The 20802-nt window shown below is 36.3% G+C and overlaps 1 protein-coding gene and 1 long non-coding RNA gene across 3 annotated transcripts in view; one reads left to right on the forward strand and one right to left on the reverse strand.

The window, feature by feature from the left end:
* The window catches only part of LOC141375626 (uncharacterized), a 460251-nt gene that overhangs the window by 155714 nt on the left and 283735 nt on the right, over positions 1-20802 (reverse strand). The window lies entirely within an intron of this gene.
* ajap1 (adherens junctions associated protein 1) overlaps positions 1-20802 on the forward strand; it is an 85399-nt gene that overhangs the window by 62715 nt on the left and 1882 nt on the right. The window contains exons 3-5 of the mRNA XM_087264580.1: positions 13568-13655; positions 14780-15022; positions 18758-18880. Coding sequence (XP_087120706.1) covers positions 13568-13655; positions 14780-15022; positions 18758-18830 — 404 coding nt within the window. The 3' untranslated portion in view covers positions 18831-18880. The remainder of the gene's footprint in view (positions 1-13567; positions 13656-14779; positions 15023-18757; positions 18881-20802) is intronic.

A 20802-nucleotide genomic window follows, 5' to 3' on the forward strand; every position in this document is an offset into this window, starting at 1 on the left:
ACGTGCAGTTAAAGCTGTTGCCTTGCCACAAGCGCTCCTCCAGCCAAACCGCAACATGATTGAAAGCACTCAGTGAAGGCATCTCCTTTCCACTCCATCTCACTAGCCCTTTACAGCCATCTGTAGCTGCAGATGCCAGGCCTGGGCTGCACTAATAGAGCATTTAGCTGACAGATCCACACGACGTCCCGCTCCAAACCTCTAAATGTCCTTTAGGTGGAGAGAGGAGTGTCTGTCTCTACGGTCTGGGCTCTGTGGGGCCCAGCAGCACAAACTCATAACCTTCGGTTAAAATACTTCCCCCTGTGTATATAACTCCTTTGCATATATTTTTCAAGGTCCTGTCTGATAAAACTGTGCTATTTGGGTTTTATATTTGTCCTAGTTTTTTTTTTTTTTTTTTCTGTAACTCTCTTTTCTTTCCACTACTGTCCTATTTTAATGCTAGTCTCGTAGCATTACACTTTGTTAGGCCTAATTTGATTTTATCTGGACCAGGTTGCGCTGCTGTATATTAGTGGCCACTAGTGGATTTTTGCTTGTGTGTTTTGTATAACCTGGTTTTGCTTTTGCTATTATAAAGGCAGTATGGCAACACATATGCAACAAGAGAAGTCAATAATTTATCTAGTTAAAAAGAATAATCAGTAGATTAGAATAAGATTGACTGAAACCATATTTATTTATTTATTTATAATTGTATTTTTTAAACAATATATTTAGTGGGCAATAACTTTACTATCAGGTATGATATTTTTCATTACACTATCAACATCTACCATTTAAATTCAAATATCAATTGATTATTGCTGTTATTATCAAGGCTATCTTTATTTTCATAATTAGTAGTAGTAAGTCGGGATGTAAAGATCTGATAACATGATCTGTAATTGGGTCCGATCATGCGGTTTCAGACTCGACTAGGACTTAAATACATTTGTGTGTATATATGTTGTTGAAGTCAGAATTATTAGCCCCCCTTTGATTTTTTTTCCTTTTTTAAATATTTCTCAAATGATGTTTAAGAGAGCAAAGAATTTTCTACAGTATGTCATATTATATTTTCTTCTGGAGAAAGACTTATTTTTTATTTATTTATTTATTAGCTAGAATAAAAGCTGTTTATAACTTTTAAAAAAACATTTTAAGGTCAAATTTATTAGCCTCTTTATTGGCTATATATTTTTTTTCAATAGTCTACAGAACAAACCATCGTTATACAATAACTTCCCTAATTACCCTCACCTGCTTAGTTAACCTAATTAACCTAGTTAAGCCTTTAAATGTCACTTTAAGCTGTATAAATACATTTCTTAGAATTAAAAATAAATCGTTTAGAAGAAAATTATTGTAACTTGATGAAAGATTGCAAAAGCAAGCAATTCTTAGAATAGCATGCACTTATAAAATCTGCTAGACTGAGAGGTTATTATATTTACATTTGCGTCTTTTTTTCTGAAGAATAACATTTAAAGATAAACCTGCATAATCAAAGCAAGAATGTTAATTAAGAAAGCATATCATGTCTGTTATGCATTTCATATATTTACAAAAGATACTACCACACTTTCAATGAATGTTAATTGAAAAAAGGTGTTTTTGAATCAGGGGATTAATTCACAGAATCTACAAGTAGAAGCTAACAAGTTATGCTATTTGCGGGGTGCAAACTTTTGCACTCAACAGCCACTGCGATTTCTCTACAACATTTCTTATCATCTAACACTCATCCGCAATACATGCGACTTTGTAAATAAAATAAATGTTCTAACTAAGAAAGAGATTGCTTTTGCATTTAAAAAAACATCTTTTTCCTTTAGAATAACATGCATGCATAAAATCTGCATAACAATACCAGGAATTGTAATTAAGAATGCTAGTCATTTTTTCACATTTTATGTATTTAAAAAAAGATTAGTTAATTAGTTCACACAAAAATGAAATGTTGCTGTAAATGTACTCACCCTCAGGCTATCCAAGAAGCTGATAACCTTTTTCATGAATCTAAAAATATTGTCTTTAATGTTTTACAGAAAAAAAATCACCTACCTCTTGTTTATCCTGAGGGTGAGTAAATTAACAGCAAATGGTACATTTTTGTAATGAACTATCCATTTAAATTGAAAAATACGTTTTTTTAAAGCATATGATATAGATCATGTTAACAAGTGACTATTTTTTTTATTTAAACAAACATCTAAATAGTTTAACAGTTCAGCTTGCTCTAGTTTTACCAAGCATTTAGCGGTATGTCTGGCACTAAGGACTTCACTTCTCTGTGGTTTGGGTAGTTGGGGGGGAAGTTCCGTGTCTCTGAGGGTTGGACTCTTTTGTCACGGTTATTGGCAAGGCGCCCAGGGAAACAAAGGCTCACCCCGAGAACCTGAAACAAGGTGACTCCATCATTGCCAGAGTTGTGGAGGAGGGTGTCTGGTACCACAGAGTCAGGCTGTTTGCCTCTTTTGACACTTCCCCTGATTGGAATTGGTGTGCCTATCTCTCTCATTGCAGGTCCAGGTGAGAGTAGGTGATATACATCCTGTTCTCACAGCCCGGGCTGCTGTAATAAGAATATAATGGGGATACATTTGCATTCGTCTACTGTGGTATTATAAAGCTCTATATTACACAAATGTGATGGGTTCGGGGTGAAAGAACGGAGAGGAATGAATCTTTGAAAGTGGAATCAATACATAAAACAACAGGCCAAGAAGCCAACGAGAGTTTAGACTCAGAGCAAGGTCGAGGACGAAGAGCTGGTCTCATAAAATTTCACAGAAGCATAAACACCTGAATATATCACCCGACACACTCTCTCAATTCAATCTGCTGCCTTCCATCTCGGCGCACGAGGGAGAGAGGGGGAAATTTAAATAGCTGTCCGATATGTTTATGTGTTGGTGTATCTGGGGGACTCCGTGCCAAGGAGCAGCGTTGAGGCCAGGGACTGAGATAAAATTAATCCAGCTCTGACCCCGGACGCAGGACACAGGAGTGAAGTGAGGCGAGCTTTTCCCAGATGCATCTGCATGCTTCCATCAGTCATAGTGCCAGCTAAGCAATCAGGACGGGTCAAAACGTCAATATAAAGAAAACGAGTTCCTGAACTCCTCTGAACCTTGACGAATTCTCCTCTAGGTTAAAGAGAAAAAAAGGTGCTGCCTTGTGAATCAAAACTGCATAGGATCAATCGGATTTTTTTCCGGATTGGTTATTCATGCAATCGGCAAATTATTCTGCATGGCGACCACTGATAAAGAAGAGAATTAGCTGAAGGAGAGTGTGTGAGTGAGTTCTTCATGCAGTTTTGTATAGTTGTTCTTATTTGTTTACATACCCTTGCAGTAATGGCAAAATTGTAAAAAATAAATAAAATAAAATAATAATAATAATAACAATGATGATGATGATAGGGCGCCATGGGGGCTCAGTTGTAAGCACTTTCACCTCACAGCAAGAAGGTCCCTGGTTTGAGTCCCGGCTGGGTCAGTTGGGATTTCTGAATGGAGTTTGCATGTTCTCTTTATGTTTACGTGGGTTTCCTACGGGTGCTCCGGTTTTCCCCACAGTCCAAAGACATGTGCTATTGAATAAAACTAAACTAAATACTGTAGTGTATGTGTTTGAATGAGTGTGTATGGGTGTTTCCCAGTACTGGGTTGCAGTACTGGGTGGCGACCCCTGATGAATTAAGGGACTAAGCCGAAGGAAAATGAATTAAAAAATGGTGATAATAATAACACTATTATTATGATAAATTATTTTATTTTGACAAAAAGTAATTTGTCATCATTTCAATTTAGATTTAGATTTTTTTAAATAACATATTTTCAGTTTAGTTTGCCGTAAATTTAATCATTTCCAATTTTTATAGCAGATTTCTTTCTTAAATGGTGGAAATATGCTTTCATTTGTGTGAGAATGTTAAGGCTAGATGCTCAGCAACCAACAGCCATTTATGTGCTTCATATTCACATGCGTAAACTTGAAATATAGCCTTTAAGCAAACAGGTTTGTACAGAATTCATCCAATCAGTCAATCAGTGAATTTACATCACAAATATACAAATAAGGATTGCAATTAGCCCATGGTTTATATATGAACTAGGGTTGGGTCGATAGACGATGTCATCACCCATCGCCGATGGCTAATAGACATTACGATGCTCAGCCGGCATCGAGATCCTCTACCCCGCCCCCATGGCAGCAGCAAACAGCTCACAAAAAACACACACTTAGGCCCCCATTTACCCTAATACATCTTTAAAATGGCATTTTAGAATGAAAATGATCCACATCTACACTGGTGTTTCATCTATCATTTCTAAACAGCTCTACTTCCACACTATACCACACACACATGCTGCAGCATATGTGCACGTCTGTGCTCCAGGCAGTCAGCAGGTGCTTTGAGCACAAAACCACAGAGAGCAGTGCACATCGGACAGTTTATCAAGGATGTACCACTGGATTGCGACTCACTATAGTTGTTAAACGTGATATTTAATTCAACTTGTCTTTATTTAACAAGTCTTTGGTCTTTTGAATCTATCAGGTAACTTCTTGTACTTAACGTTAGTAACTTTAGCGCGAACTGCAGATACTGTTGGTTAGTTCCTGTTAGTTGTGTACCTTTTTTACCAACCAAGTTGTCGACACCATTATATTGACTCAGATCAGTCATTGCCATATTGGTTATTTGTTTAGATTAGAAAGTGTGACTATAACCATGATGAAGCTGTAAAAGTAAGCAAGTTACATCTGTGATATTTAATGTCTTTGACAATCTCTATAGTCCAGTTAGCCGGAGGTTAGCAGCTGCATTTTCAAGACAAGTATAAAACTGTTTTACTGCTATGTTCTGTCTTGAAATAAAACATAAGAAAATCTTTTATTTGTTTTAAACACTGTGTGGATTTTGCATGTTCCCCCTGTGTTCGCGTGGGTTCCCTCCGGGTGCTCTGGTTTCCCTTACAGTCCAAAGACATGCAGTACAGGTGAATTGAGTAAGCTTAATTGTCAGCAGTGTATGAGTGTGAATGAGTGTGTATGGATGTTTCCCAGAGATGGGTTGCAGCTGTAAAGGCATCCCCTGCATAATTGAACATATGCTGGATAAGTTGGCGGTTTGTTCCGCTCTGGTGACCCCTAATTAATAAAGGGACTAAGCCAAAAAGAAAATGAATGAATGAATGAATGTTTTAAACACAGACATTATTTCAGACATTTAGCCAAAACCCCATTGCCTGCGGGCAGATGAACCCGGTAGTGCTTATTATTCTATTCCTGCAACAGTCTAGCAAAACAGTAGTTTTAAATAATTTAGTTCAAAACTATCATGTTTGACAGCAAATCTCCGAGTTCACTGCACATCAAGCATGAATGAAAGGTGAGTGCAATAATTCTGACTAAAATGCATGGTCTGAAACGGGCCTTTAAGCTGAAATTAAAAGCTAAGTACGTTGTAAATATGCTGTTCAAATATTTGGCAGATTTTAAAAGCCATTTCATTTGCTTTATTAGTTTAGCACAAACATAATTGAAACACCTTGACTGTCAGTCTAAATTTGTTTTGTCATTTTACAGTTTACTTTCTAAGACATAAATATTTATTCTGCTCAATTATAATGATTGCTGAATCCAGACTAGTTCATAACATCAGTTTACTGGGAAAGAATAATCATAAATGTAGCATTAGAAGCACAGCTCAGCCTGAGCCCTCTGAGTTAATGAAATCTGTCAGCACTTGCCCAGCAGTGTAACGTCACATTCACACATACTATATATACACATGTACAGGTTTGTAAACATGCACACATGTGCACAAATGCAAGGCATTTAACACACTCTCTCTCTCCCTCTGTTTAAATGCCTGTCTCTTTCTTTTTCTCACACACTCTTCCAGTATCGATTATTCAGCCAGAACTTGAAAGACTCAGCACCTCACAGGTCAGTAGGGTTAAGTAAACCAATCCAGTGTTTTTTGTACAGCAACACAGTATAGCACAACTTGGCTCGTCCTTTCAGCGCTAAGACGTTTCTGTAATTGACTCTAAAATGAGTCACATCTAATATAAAGGCACTAGAATGGGAAACGATGTGCAAACCGACAGACACGCACAGCTTAGTGAGCCCTTGTATTTGCTGTCCTGTAAGTTAAATCAAACAAGTGCATTAGGAATATGCTAATGTGAGCTATTTGTGAGGTATGATATATTGATTTCATTACTATGTACTGAATAATGCAAACAGTCCAATGGTGTGGTGGTTGCGTACTGGAGACTGTGGTGGAACTGATTATTTTGTTTATCTCTGAAAGGGGAAAAGAAGGACTGTATATTTCCACTTCTTTTTTTCCCTGGTACAATATCAAATCAAGAACAGCTTTTTGTTCAGAGCCTGGATATGATACAGGCGAAATGAAAGCAAGTTTCAGTGTATGATAGGGGTGTGCAATATTGATAAAAACATCTTGATGTTTTTGAGGATTATGTTTCAGTAATGATCACAGGATTATAGGATGCTTTTCTGATTATGTTTTTGTACATGTTTCTTGGCTGGTTTAAACATTTCATGGATAAATATGTAGTATACTAAATCCATTAAGTTCATTGCGTAATCTCAGCAGACTATATGGGCAGCAGTGATTTCCCAAAACTAGTGAGCTTTATAAGTCTTTGTGTACGTTTTTATTAATTATCTTAAATATCAATATCCTACAAGCAAAGTCAACCCATATACACTCACCGGACACTTTATTAGGTACACCTGTCTAACTGCTTGTTAACACGTATTTCTAATCAGCCAATCACATGGCAGCAACTCAATGCATTTAGGTATGTAGACATGGTCAAGACGATTGCTGCAGTTCAAACCGAGCATCAGAATGGGGAAGAAAGGTGATTTGAGTGACTTTGAATGTGGCATGGTTGTTGGTGCCAGACAGGCTGGTCTGAGTATTTCAGAAACTGCTGATCTATTGGAATATTCACGCACAACCACCTATAGGGTTTACAGAGAATGGTCAGAAAAAGAGAAAATATCCAGTAAGTGGCAGTTCTGTGGGCACAAATGCTTTGTTGATGCCAGAGGTCAGAGGAGAATGGACAGACTTGTTCAAGCTGATAGAAAGGCAACAGTAATTCAAATAATCACTCGTTACAACCGAGGTATGCAGAAGAGCATCTCTGAACGCACAACATGTTGAACCTTAAGGTGGATGGGCTACAGAAGTAAGCTAAGAAGAGGACACTGAGTCTACAACACAGGCACAGGCTTACTAATAGAAGATTGAAAAAAACATTGTCTTGTTTGATGAGTCTCGATTTCTGCTGCAACATTCGGATGGTAGGGTCAGAATTTGCTGTCAACATGAAAGCATGAATCCATCCTGCCTTGTATCAACAGTTCAGGCTGGTGGTGGTGGTGTAATGGTGTGGGGGACATTTTTTGGCACACTTTGGGCCCATTAGTACCAATTGAGCATCGATTCAATGCCTACCTGAGTTTTGTTGCTGACCATGTCTATCCCTTTATGACCACAGTATACCCATGTTCTGATGGCTGCTTTCAGCAGGATAACGCGTAATGTCATAAAGTGTGAATCATCTGAGACTGGTTTCTTGAGCATGACAATGAGTTCACTGTATTCAAAAGGCATCCACAGTCACCGTCTCTCAATCCAATAGAGCACCTTTGGGATGTGCTAATTTCCATCATGGATGTGCAGCCGACAAATCTGCAGCAACTGTATGATGCTATCATGTCAATATGGACCCAAAATCTCTGGGGAATGTTTCCAGTACCTTGTTGAATCTATGCCATGAACCGTTAAGGCAGTTTTGAAGGCAAAACGGGGTCCAACAAAGTACAAGTAAGGTCTACCTAATAAAGTGGCCAGTGAGTGTATGTGACCTTATATTTGACCACATAAACTTAAACTAAAAACATTTGAATATTAATTAAAGATCGTGTTCCATGAATACATTTGGTAAATGTCCAACTGTACATGTAATTATATCAAAACTCAACTTTAGATTATTTTAGTAATGTGCATTGCTTACATTACTTGGACAAACTCACAACTTCAAATAGTTGTATCTTGGCTAAAATTGTCCTTTCATTCATTTATTGTCTTTTCAGCTTACTCCCTTTTTTTATTTTGTGGTTGCCACAGCGGAATGAACCGCCAACTTATCCAGCATATGTTTTATGCAGCGGATGCCCTTCCAGCCGCAACCCATCTCTGGGAAACATCTAAACACACTCATTCAAACTTATACATAGTAGACAATTTAGCCTACCCAATTCACCTGTACCGCATATCTTTGGATTGTGGGGGAAACCGGAGCACCCCACTTGGAGGAAACCCATAAAAACGAGAGGAGAACATGCAAACTCCACACAGAAACGCCAACTGACCCAGCCGAGGCTCGAACCAGCGACCTTCTTGCTGTGAGGTGACAGCACTACCTTCTGCGCCACCACGTCACCCTAATATTGTCCTATAATAACAAAATAACCATTAATGGAAAGCTTACGTATTCTGCATTTACTGTATGTATAAAACTCACTTTCAAAAAAAAACCATATATAAAATTTTATATATATAAAAACTGAAAGCGAGTAGAGAGATAACAATATAAAAGAACTGCCATAGCAAATTAGTGCCAGCTCATAATCTTTGCTCCATATTGAAGATGACGCTTATCCCCATGTGAAACTACTGCGCCAGGTGAACCAGGTGTTATAACCCTGTGAATAAATTAATGCTGCACTGCAAACGAACCACTCACACAAATGTGCCAAGCCACACGCTTTAATATGGAAACTGCAGTTCCTCGCAGACCCGCACACAAACACTTTAATATTGATGGGCAAATCCATAAAATTGCTTCCTTCACTCTTATCAGCTTCAGCAAGAAATGGAAGTCGTGGCACTCTTTATATCTGAAACTTTGTAACTGTGGCTCCCCGCGGGGCTTCATTTCTATCCATTTGGGAGTGACGGACTGAGAAAGACTGCGCAGCTCATAGTTTTTTATTCAGGAACAGAGAGTTCTTGTTCTGCATTAATTGTTGTTTGCTGACCTTTAGCCAGCTGGTGTGCTCACCATCTTCTCCCTGTTGCTTTCCGTCAAGCTGTTTCATGGTCCACACTTTGAGAAATGGTCAAATGGAGCGATTGATGCAGTGTAACGATGGCAGACATGCTTTTGAAAAAGCCATGGCTGCTTAGATAGAGCAGTACATGTTAAAATCTCCTAAAGTGCCATGAAATGCTTTTTGATGTGTGATAGAAATTCAGCTGAAACATAATGACAGGTGTTACAGAGTAGCCCCTCCTCTAATTTAAATATAGCCAGTAGTGTTTTGATCATTTAAGAGCTCTAAGTCATAGCTTAGGTCAATGGTCTATATGCCAGCTCAGGCACACCCAATGAACATGCCATTATAAACTCACCACATGTAGGATGTAGTTTGTTTAAATAATCTTTACAGCCTGATTGTGATACGATATAAAGTGGGTCTCAGACTGGATAAGAAGCACTGCATCTTGCTATGGCAAGTCTATGGAATATATAGAAGTATGGAAAATTATTTTACTGCAGCATTTTCAATGTTTTTTTCAGCACTCGTCTGCTGCTCCTGACGGCACTGCGTTTAAACAGCCTTTCATCTAATTTTACGCTTGAACAACTAAATTACTGCTTAGGTTTAATTAACAGACTATATTTTTATTAAAGGACATCTATGATGAAAATCATCTTTTGTAAGCTGTTTGGACAGAAATGTCTCTATGTACAGTATATTGTGTTCACAGTATTGTGGCGCGATAGAAACCCAACCAGTCACTTTTTTTTAAATTTCCTGGCATTAAAATAGGACACAAATGCCAGTGATTTTAAGGCCCACTGCAACGTGTCGTAGGAGTATGGTTTTCCCCGCCCACTGAATTGATTGACAAGCGCCATTTATCCAAAATAACATGTATAGTCATGTCCACAGAATAAAATATTTTTATAACTCTCTGTGATTTTCATATGTTTCATAGGTTTAAAACGTTTATTATACAGAGCATGTTTGTAATAAAGACAGTAAAATCGCTTTGAAATTCTTAAGCAATATAATCAACATGGCCACATGGTGTCAGTAAAGTCACTTACAGTATGTGTGTGGCCATTTATGTGAGACTCATCATTTCAGAAAGGCTTGAATAAACTCCATTAAAAATACATGAAATAAACTTACTTGGTATTTATGACCAATGAGCTGGATTTCAGAGTCTGTCTCTGTCACTGTGCTGTTTTTCCAACATACCATGATGAGAAGCTGACAGGCATGTGGGAACAGTGTTTGGGGAGAAGCCGGTCATTTGGATTTAAAGCCACAGGCTACAAAAACAGCTAAAATGTATTTAAATACTAAAATGTGCAAGTTCTGGAGGCTATAATAAATTTTCTAATGGGCATTTTAAGCTGAAACTTTTCAGACACATTCTGAAGACACCAAAGGCTTATCTTACATCTTGTAAAAGGGGTAAAAAAGGTGCCCTTTAAATTACATTATCGATGCTGTAAAAGGAAAGTTTATAATCGCAACGTGAGTCTGTTTCTCCTCCCTAAAATTCAATGTAATTTAAATATGTAGATTTAAATATGTACAGATTGTGTCAACTAGAAACATATTGAGTAAACTGGCACAATATTGTTTCTGTTTCATGCAAAGTAGTCTGTCTTATATGGAGACCTGGAAAAGACGTGATGGTGGGGAAAAAAATGGGTGGAAGAGGAAAAAAAAAACTGGGTGGGAGAAAAAAAAAACAGTGACAGGAAAAATTTTTTTTTGTTTTTGCGCTCCCTCGCAAATATGTTTTGCATTATTGTTTTATTATTATTATTATTATTATTAGTATTATTATTAGTATTGATTATTATTTTTAATGTTTTATATAAAACATTGTTTTTCCACAAACACTTCCTATTCACTTCATACATGTCAACCTTCCTGTTTTGCCAGGATTATTCTGTATTTTACCATTCTATCCCGCTATCATCCTATCATTAAGTATTTTCCCATATTTCTCATATACTTTTATTCTTGAAAGCATGCTGAAATAAATATAAAAATGTCTGCATTCACTTGCTTTCTATTAAAGCTGTGCGTCGATCATCGCCCTTCAAATGCAACCTCTAAATCAGTGAATGCATTTATAAGTGCTAATTGATGGACGCCCTCCGTATGATAAACTGATCCCAGATCAGCTTCTGTACACACTATTTAAAGTGACACCTCTCATTTTGTTTAGTTTGATAACAGGGGTGTCACTATAAGAAAGTATATATTGAAAGCATTTGTTTACTTTAGTAACTGTTTGTGCTCAGTTAAAAGAAAATTAGTTGTGCTTAAAATATAACATGCTGGACGGAGATGTTTATATATTATTACGTGTATTTGTCTGTTTAAACACACTCCCGAATCCCAAAGTGTCCTGGACTTTCTCTGATTCTCTTTCTCAGTTCCTCTGTGTGTCCGTCAGTCAGTGCTTATACAGACACTCGCTAATTTAGAGGTTGCATATGAAGGGCAATGATTGACGCACAGCTTTAATGGAAAGCAAGTGAATGCAGACATTTTTATATTAATTTCAGCTTGCTTTTAAGAATAAAAATATATGAGAAATATTGGAAAATACATAGGATGATAGCAGGATAGAATGGTAAAATAAGGGAGAATCCTGGCAAAAGCGGGAGGGTTGACATGTATGAAGTGAACAGGAAGTGAACATCTTTGCATTCCCTCGCAAAACATCTGTGAAATCATACAAAACATCTTTGCGATATAATGCAAAAACATCATAAAAATATATTATGTGCATAGGTAACTAAATATCGTCAATGCATAGTAAATAGTTAGTATAGACACAGTACTGCTCCAGTATGTCAGATATAGTTTGTATAGGTTTAATAATTGCTCTTATGTCAATTTGCTGCAATTTATGTTTGTTTATGCTGCACCATGATCCTGTCAGACACCACATTTTGTTTCACATTATGTACGCACATGTAGCAGAATAATAATAAAGCTCAACCTGACCTGACTTGACCAATACATACAGTTTGGTTCACTCTCTACTGTTATGTCTCTAGACATTTAGGCTATGCTCACATTGAAGGCAAATGTGGCTCAAATCTGATTCCCCCCCACCATATGTGACTCAGATCTTGTTTTGTCACTGGGGTGGTACCTTTTCAAAAGGTACAAATTTGTACCTAAAAGATCCATATTATTACCTCAAGGGTACATATGAGTACCTAAAAACTACAAATGTAATACTCTTAATTTTTTTTAGGTACTAATCTATACTTTTGAGGTACCAATATGAACCTTTTAAGTACAAATGAGTACCTTTTGAAAAGGTCCCACCCAAGCGACTGCTCGCGTACCTTTATTTCTGAGAGTGCACAAACTGCATGTACTGTATTCTCATCTTTTCAGTTCCAATTTGGACTACTTCCATATTTATATTAAATCCGACACAGATCTGATGTTTTGCAGTGCGACCACAGTGTGAATGGTTATGTCAGAATTCATGCAACATTTACATCATTTTCAATCAACAAGCATCATCATTCTGCACCGGCTCATACTGTACTACAAACATCCTCTTGCAGTTGTTTTTAATAACATTTCTTTAAGGTTTCAGATATTGACATACAATGTTGTAATAGAAAAACAACTATTCATAATTCATGAAATATACTGCTGTTGTCTGCGAAAATGGTAATAATAAAAATATTAAACATAACCTGACAGCATGCATTCTGTACAAATTGTAAATAGAAAGGTTTTGCTGTGTGGAGTTGTTCTTTTGTGCATGTGGGTCAATTTGAAACCATAAACAGATCAGGTGTGTGTGTGTGTGTATGTGTGTGTGTGTGCGTGTTTGTGTTTTTCCTTTGATCTTGCTATATGCAGGTGAATGTACAATACAATGTATGAATATCAGCAACCCAACATTTTTGGGCTGCTCACATCAATGTTATCAACAGTGTGTCAGCTAAAGGTTACAATTTTTTCATATTAGCAAATGTTTAGGTGAACCTTAGGTATGAATGCTCTGTTACAGTAGGCCTACATGTGAATTGCTTGGTTTCAGCTCAGCAATCTGCCTAAAATTATCAGGTTTTGGGGGTGTTCAATTTAATGAGGTTATCTGTTAACTAGTATGCTCTAAACAATTTTAAAATTCCTATCTAGAAAATCTTAATATTTGAAACCTTTAAGTTTAGCATTTCTGCCAATGATTTTATGACATCACACAGGATGCTTCAGACAAATGTGATGAGAAACTATTTAGTTTCCTAGATAGGAATTTTAAAATTGTTTAGAGCATACTAGTTAACAGATAACCTCATTAGAATTGAACACCCCCAAAAACCTGATCATTTTAGGCCTTTAAGATGCAGCTTTAGAGTTTTTGCAATCAAATACATACTGCAATGCGATCAAAAAGAAAGGGTGACATGCTGTAACCGATAACGGTTTTATTTTTTTTCTCTTTTAGGTCTGGCTGTTCACCAGATCATCACCATCACTGTGTCCCTCATTATGATCGTCGCAGCCTTGATCACTACTCTAGTCCTTAAAAACTGGTAGGATACATTCTTTTCTTTCAGTAGAGACTTTCCTGTCTATCTGTCTGTCTATCTGTCACTCCCTATTCCTGTCCTTCTGTCTGTTTATCTTTTTTTCAATCTGTCCTTCTCTTGCAGTTTGTTTGTAAGAGTGAGCTCATATTGCACAAATCGAACACTCGTACACAAAAGCATGTTCCCGAACCCAGTGAGCTTCAGATATCTTCTACTTGTCACATTTTAAGATCTGCAGAAAGAGCAATCACAGAGTGCGGTGAAACATGGCTGGTGAAAATAATAACAGTTAAAACAGTTCCTGAAAAAAGATGGTATATAAATGAATAAATAATAATAATTAAAAAAAAATGTTTTTTTTAAATAGTTAACAAATAAAAGAAGGGCTTGACGTTTTACTGGAAATTGAAATGTTCATTCTTATAATTGGGGAAAAATGCAATGATAATAATAAAGTTTTTTTTTTGTTGTTCTTTAAAGCTTTTAAAAACTAAAAGCGTTTTCAGGAGGCGTGGCTTTGAATTACAGTCCCTCCCCGCTGTCCAAAGATAATATGCTAAGTGGTTAGCATTTTGGCAGATCACCTACTGCACCTTTAACAAACTATGAAAACACGATCATTATAAACTATACAGTTATAAACTGCTTACTAACATCTATTAATGTGGAGGTAAAGCTTAATTGATAATGAATTTACTATTTGCTAATGCTTAACTGATTATTTATAGTGTGTAATTATAAAGTGTTACCAAGAAACAAACTGAAATTTTCATACAAATAAGAATCATTAAAACTCATTTTTGGTTTATGTTATAAAGTTTTACATTAGAAACTATTTTAACAGATGGAGAATTATGTATTCAGCCTTTCTCATCAAGCTGCTGCACTGAAATCAGTAGAACAGAGATGCTGTCTATGTAGAGCACTCCAATCAGTCATTTCTGAAGCTCCGTTTCTGTCAGGCTGCCTATTTATGAAACCCGCAGCGAGACGGCTCACTAGGTTTTGGAACACAGCTTAAATATGTCTGTGTCTGTCTCCCCAGTCCATGTTCAATGTAGGACAGACACAGCGGTTCAAGGTATGATTTTATGTTGGCTTTGTGAATTTGGTGCGTGTTTTTGTAGTTGTGCACAGTCCGGGAATGGCCGACACAGCAGCCATCAGAGAAAGATCAACCAGCAGGAGGAAAGCTGTCAGAATCTGACCGACTTCACGCCGGCCCGCGTGTCCAGTAAAGTGGACATCTTCACCGCATACAACGACAGTTTACAGTGCTCGCACGAGTGTGTGCGGGCCGGCATACCTGTGTACACGGACGAGATGATCCAGCACACTCCAATCTACAAGACCTCCTACAACGGAAACAGGCAAGAGTCTAACACTGATGTATTTTCAGGAGGAACAACTGGGCTTGAGGTTGCTGAGCAATTTGGACACTGACTGTGCTGTCTATACGCTGACAAGGGATTACTCGCTTATAAAATAGAGTAGGTTTATTGTTGTCGGAAATAATAATCATTCCAAAATCTTAAACACCAGACCATAGTGGATCAGAGGACATTACACAATAATAAAAGCATCTCAGAATGCATTGATATAAACTCAGAATTATGGGTACGCTAACTTGGAATTACGAGATATAAACTTTTAGCCTTCAATTCGGAGATGTAAATTCAGAATAAAGTGTGTTTATAATATGTTTTTCTCAGAAATATGACTTGCGATTGTGAGTTCCTAAGCTTACTTGCTGCTCTATTTTTTACACTTCTGACTTTTTTTCTCAGATGACTGCTATAACCTCAAAATTGATATAACTTATAACAAGGGCCAGGCAGAATCTGCTGACATTTTTTGCTATTTTTGTGCAGAACTTTGTAAATAATTTGTCTATTTATGCAGACTGATTTTGATTGAACAGTAATGAAAAACTTACAACATGGAAAAAAAACTATAACTTTTTAACTTTCATTTAATGTTTACATGGCAGATCTAAATAGAGCCATTTGTTTTGTAAACAAAGCAAGTCTCTCGTACTGTATATCTACTAAAAGTAGTTATGAATAAGTCTTTTAGTATACAACAAGTATTGTAAATAAGTCATATAAAAGACAATAATATTAAGGAAATTAATATAAAAACAGAACAAATATATATTTACACACATTTACATAAATAAATAGACTCGATGAACAATTTGGACCTTTTTATAATATGCAATTCTGAGAAGAAAATCATCTGAATTATCTTCTGAATTCAATTGTTAACTTGTAATTGTAGAAACAAACCCGAAGTTCTAAAAAAAAAAAAGCAAAAAATTTATTATTAGATAAAAAATAAAATAAAAAAACTATGGCGACACATTGGCTTAGTGGTTAGTACTGTCACCTTACAGCAAGAAGGTCGCTGGTTGGCTGGGTGAGTTGGCGTTTCTGTATGGAGTTTGCATGATCTCCTTGTGTTAGTGTTGGTTTCCTCCGTGTGCTCTGGTTTTCCTCACAGTCCAAAGACATGCGCTACAAGTGAATTAAATAAACTAACTTGTCCTTAGTGCAAGTGCAGTGTTTGTGAATGGGAGAGTGTATGAGTGTTTCACAGTACTGGGTTGCAGCTGGAAGGACATTAGATGTGTAAAACATATGCTGGATAAGTTAGCAGTTCATTTCGCTGTGGTGACGCTTGAAATAAATTGATGAATGAAAAAAAAAACTCATCATCTGCAAGAAAAAAATTAGAACAAAAGGTCACATTACCTTTATTCCATGGCACTAACTGGCTTATAAACTTCTATGTAAACACCAGAACTACCAGGGCAGTCAGAGGTATGTTATTAAATTACAGAATACAAAAGAGTTGAGTATTTCTCCTTTGAATGCTTGAAACAGTCAAAGTGACCACAAACATTTTAGCATCTGCTTCTTTTTCCTGGGCCTTTAAATATGTGTGCTTCTGTTGCCTAGCAACTATCTGCTAACAAAACATCACTTTCTGATTGCAAAATTTTACTTCAGACATGTCATTCAAATGTAACTACAATAAAAAAGTTTGCTTTTCCGTTTCCCTGACAACGAGAGGTACACAATTTATGTAATAACGTGTACACAAATATAGACTATAATATTATATTATTATTTTTAGCGTAATGACTTAAAAAAGGTATGGTGACAAACATTCAAAGCATAATTCCAAAATCTTAATAGGAGTTTTAAATGTAAATATTCATTCATCTTCCTTCGGCTTAGTCCCCTGTTTATCAGGGGTCGCCACAGCAGATTGAACCACCATTCCTGCATATGTTTTACGCAGTGGATGCCCTTCCAGCTGCAACCCAGTGCTGGGAAACACTCATACACTCTCCCATACACAAACACAATTACTCTATGGCCAATTTTGTTTACCCAATTAACTGAAGCCCTCTACATGGAGGTAAGCGGCCAGCCGGCGAGCGCGAAAAGGATCAGTGTTACACCGCCCCGTAGAGTTCACTTACGTCGCAGCACTACATTTTCAGAATGAGCCTGGGTTGCAAATTTTAGACTCATACAGGGCTAAACACTAAGGAGCTGTTCAAATGGCCCAGTTGGAAAATATTATATTTGCACTCTCAAAATAAATATTATAATTTAATACATTTCATAATTCAATGAAGATTTAATAATAACACCTTTTTAATATTTAAATAATCCTTAGCAAAATATGTAAAACATTGTGTCAAAACAAGCAAGCTCTATTTGTAAACATTCACTTTTTTCAACATAAACTTAATAAAAAAATGGACAAATGTTTAAAAAGTTTGAAAAACTTTAATGAACTAAATGTATGCGCAACAATCTGTCAAGGTCAGTGTCCTCTGCAGGTAATACATGGGGAACAAATATTATCAAAAGGAAATTAATGAAACCAGTATAGTAAATAGAGTTAAAAATTAAATTTTTAAATAAAAAGATCAGAGTTTTATTGAGATGGATTGTTGGTTATTGCATGGGTGTTAATGGCCAGATTGGGTATCTGTACACGAACAAAGGAAAATGTAGACATGTTTAAAAAGATTTAAGACCTACAACACAATAATACAGTAAATTTAAGACTTTTTAAGGCCTAAAATTCTATTTTTGAGATTTAAAACATTTTAAAACCCCACGGACACCTTGCTTATAGCACATGTCTTTAGAGCAGAGCACCTGGAGGAAACCCACGTGAACACGGGGAAAACATGCAAACTCCACACAGAAATGTCATCTGGCCCAGCAGGGACTCTATAGTAACGTGTACTTTCTTGGTGTAAGTCTACAGTGCTAACCACTGAGCCATCTGAATGTACATGCCGCCTGAATGTAAATATACAGCAACAAACATTAATTTGGTCCTATATGAACAGTCAGAAAGATCATTGTTCTAGTAGTTATAGAATTCTGGTAGTTCCAGAATAAAACCTTTTAAAAAATGTTGCATCTCAATATAAATTCTCTTTAATGCACTACTGTTGTTGCCATTCATATGCAGGCAGATTTCTGGCAGTTTCATCATGTTTTTTTATTAATGAGCTTTTTTTTTTTAGCTATTTATGACAGCTTGTCAAATTAATAATAGTCTGCCTTATAAAAAGCTGTTTTCTCAAACCTCCTGCATTCTGTTCCATTCATAGCGTTTTAAATAAGTCTTTGTTTGAAAACATACAATATCACTATTCTTAAAGTACAGCATTTACCACATTTTTCTCTGCTACAATCTCTCTAATAACAGAATAATTTAGCTTTTAATGGGCATTTTGGAAATAACCAGTTTAATCTGCCAGAGAGTCATTATTTTTCAGATAAGTATGTTGTGACAATTGTGTAGTCGTGTTTTTTTTTTTTTTTTGTCCTTCCGTTACCCTCGCCTATACAAAAGACTGAGCTTTAAACTGTATGAATAATTTCAGTGCTGCTTCATTTAATACTGTATGCTTGAGAATACAAAGCCAAGATGAGAGGCTTAGAAGAAAATGTAACTGTGGGCGCTTCTGTTTGTGGTATAAGACATAAAAAAGGAGTGTTGAATGAGGGAGTGGGATAGAAGTGCTTATATCTGCAGGATTGAAGAGCTGATCTGTCTGTCTATTCCAGACCGTCGCCCACTGAAAGGCAGCTAATCCCTGTGGCCTTTGTGTCCGAGAAATGGTTCGAGATCTCCTGTTGAGGCCCTTTTACTACCTTTGGGTTGAGCCCACGTCTTCAATTTGTGCCCTGGTATGTATTATATTTCATACGGTTCTGAAGTCTGCATGGTGCATTTCTGGCATGTTTTCCCAGCGCTTGTGTACTTACTGGAAAATCACAGCTCTTCAGGGTTCAAAGGGGGTATTTCACTAGTCATAGAATGGAAATGAGTTGCAGACCTGTGGCTCAAATCTTTGCAAAAATTTTGCTGAAACAGGAAACACGCCGACAGCTGAAGTAGAGTGTGATGTGAGAATGCTAATTGTAATACAATTGCATTAAAACTATCAATATATATATATATATATATATATATATATATATATATATATATATTAAGGAATTAATTGGTAGCAGAGTATTACATTAAGTAATATTGTTGGTAACATCAATGTAGTTAGCAAATCCTGCAAATGCACATATAATTTATTTACTTTTTACAATTATTATTCTATTTTATTTAAAGGGCACCTATGATGAAACCATATTTTGTAAACTGTTTGGACAGAACTGTGTGTAGGTACAGTGTGTCCACAGTCATATTGGGGTTATTTAAAGAGAATAAATCTCTGTTTTATTTTTTGTTGTTAAAATAGGAGCCAAATCCCTCACATTTTGATGGCCTCTGCAATGTGACGTGGAAGTGCGGTTTTCCTGCCCATCGAATTGATTGACAGCCACATACTTGCATGTCTCCATAGTAACGCATATAATCATATCAACAAGACAGGACGAGCACAAAACAACCGGGATTAAATGATCTGTTAATCTCTCTGTGATCATTAATCATCATCAAATGTGATTAAGAATGAGTTTTACAAGTTGAAAACGTTTTTAAAAATATTAATGAATTACATTGATTTTACCCTCTTCAACACCACAGACGCATGTCAGTACAATTAAAAAAGAACATGCTTTAATCTCGGTTTGTGAATGTTAAATCAGGCTTATTTTGTACATTAACATGACGCATATCCATACATCAGTGAATATAACCGTGTAACCTGTCACATTTATATGCAAAAACAGTGCAAAGTTAATCTCGCACAATGTGTGTGTTTGTGTGTCTGTGAACTTTGTAATGACATTGTGTGTGAGTCATTGTTGCAACTCTACAACAAATACATCAAATAATAATCATTAGGAAAATTCTACTGTAGTATTTATCACAATTGTTACGTGAGATCTGCTTTCTTCATGTACATGGCACATGGGAACGCTGTACGCGGAGAACTAGCATTAAACGCACAGGCAGCATAGTAAATAATCAGATGGGTGTTTTGAGCTGAAAGTTTACAGACACACTCTGGAGACACGAAAGATCTTGAAAAAGGGGTAAAATAGGTGTCCTTGAAATATTTAATAGGTTTAGGTATTGGACTTTTGGCTTATCCCCCTGAATTCTATTATATTGATATTTAAACATTTTGTAAAATAGATTAAAGTAAAAATTTTGGGGGGGGGGGATTAAGAAAATATATATGTATAGTAATTTTATGTCTATGTACAACAATTACAGCATTTATTTTTACTTAAATAAGAGATTTCATGCATCCATTACATATTAATGATAACATATTCAACTTGCAATTTTAATAATGCATTGTAGGTTTTACCCATTTGTTTTAGAGAGCACCTGTTTTACCCCTTTTTCAAGATTTAAGAGAAGTCTTTTGTGTCTCCAGAAGGTGTCTTTAAAGTTTCAGCTCAAAATCCCTTCAGATTATTTATTATAGCTTTTTAAATCTGGGGAATTTGAGCTGTTAGGACATTGGAGCTATTTTTGTTGCCTATGTATTTAATGCAAATAAGCTGGTTCTCCCCACTCACAATTACCACGCATGTGTAAGAGCTAATAGAGATTGCTCTGATGGGTGTAGTCTTCATCTGCTGTGTCTTATGTAGATAAACAGTATATTGACAGACAAGAACGAAGCAGATCTCCTTTACAA

Source organism: Danio rerio, chromosome 8, assembly GCF_052040795.2.
Source record: "Danio rerio strain M-AB ecotype USA chromosome 8, GRCz13ab, whole genome shotgun sequence".
Lineage (NCBI taxonomy): Eukaryota > Metazoa > Chordata > Actinopteri > Cypriniformes > Danionidae > Danio > Danio rerio.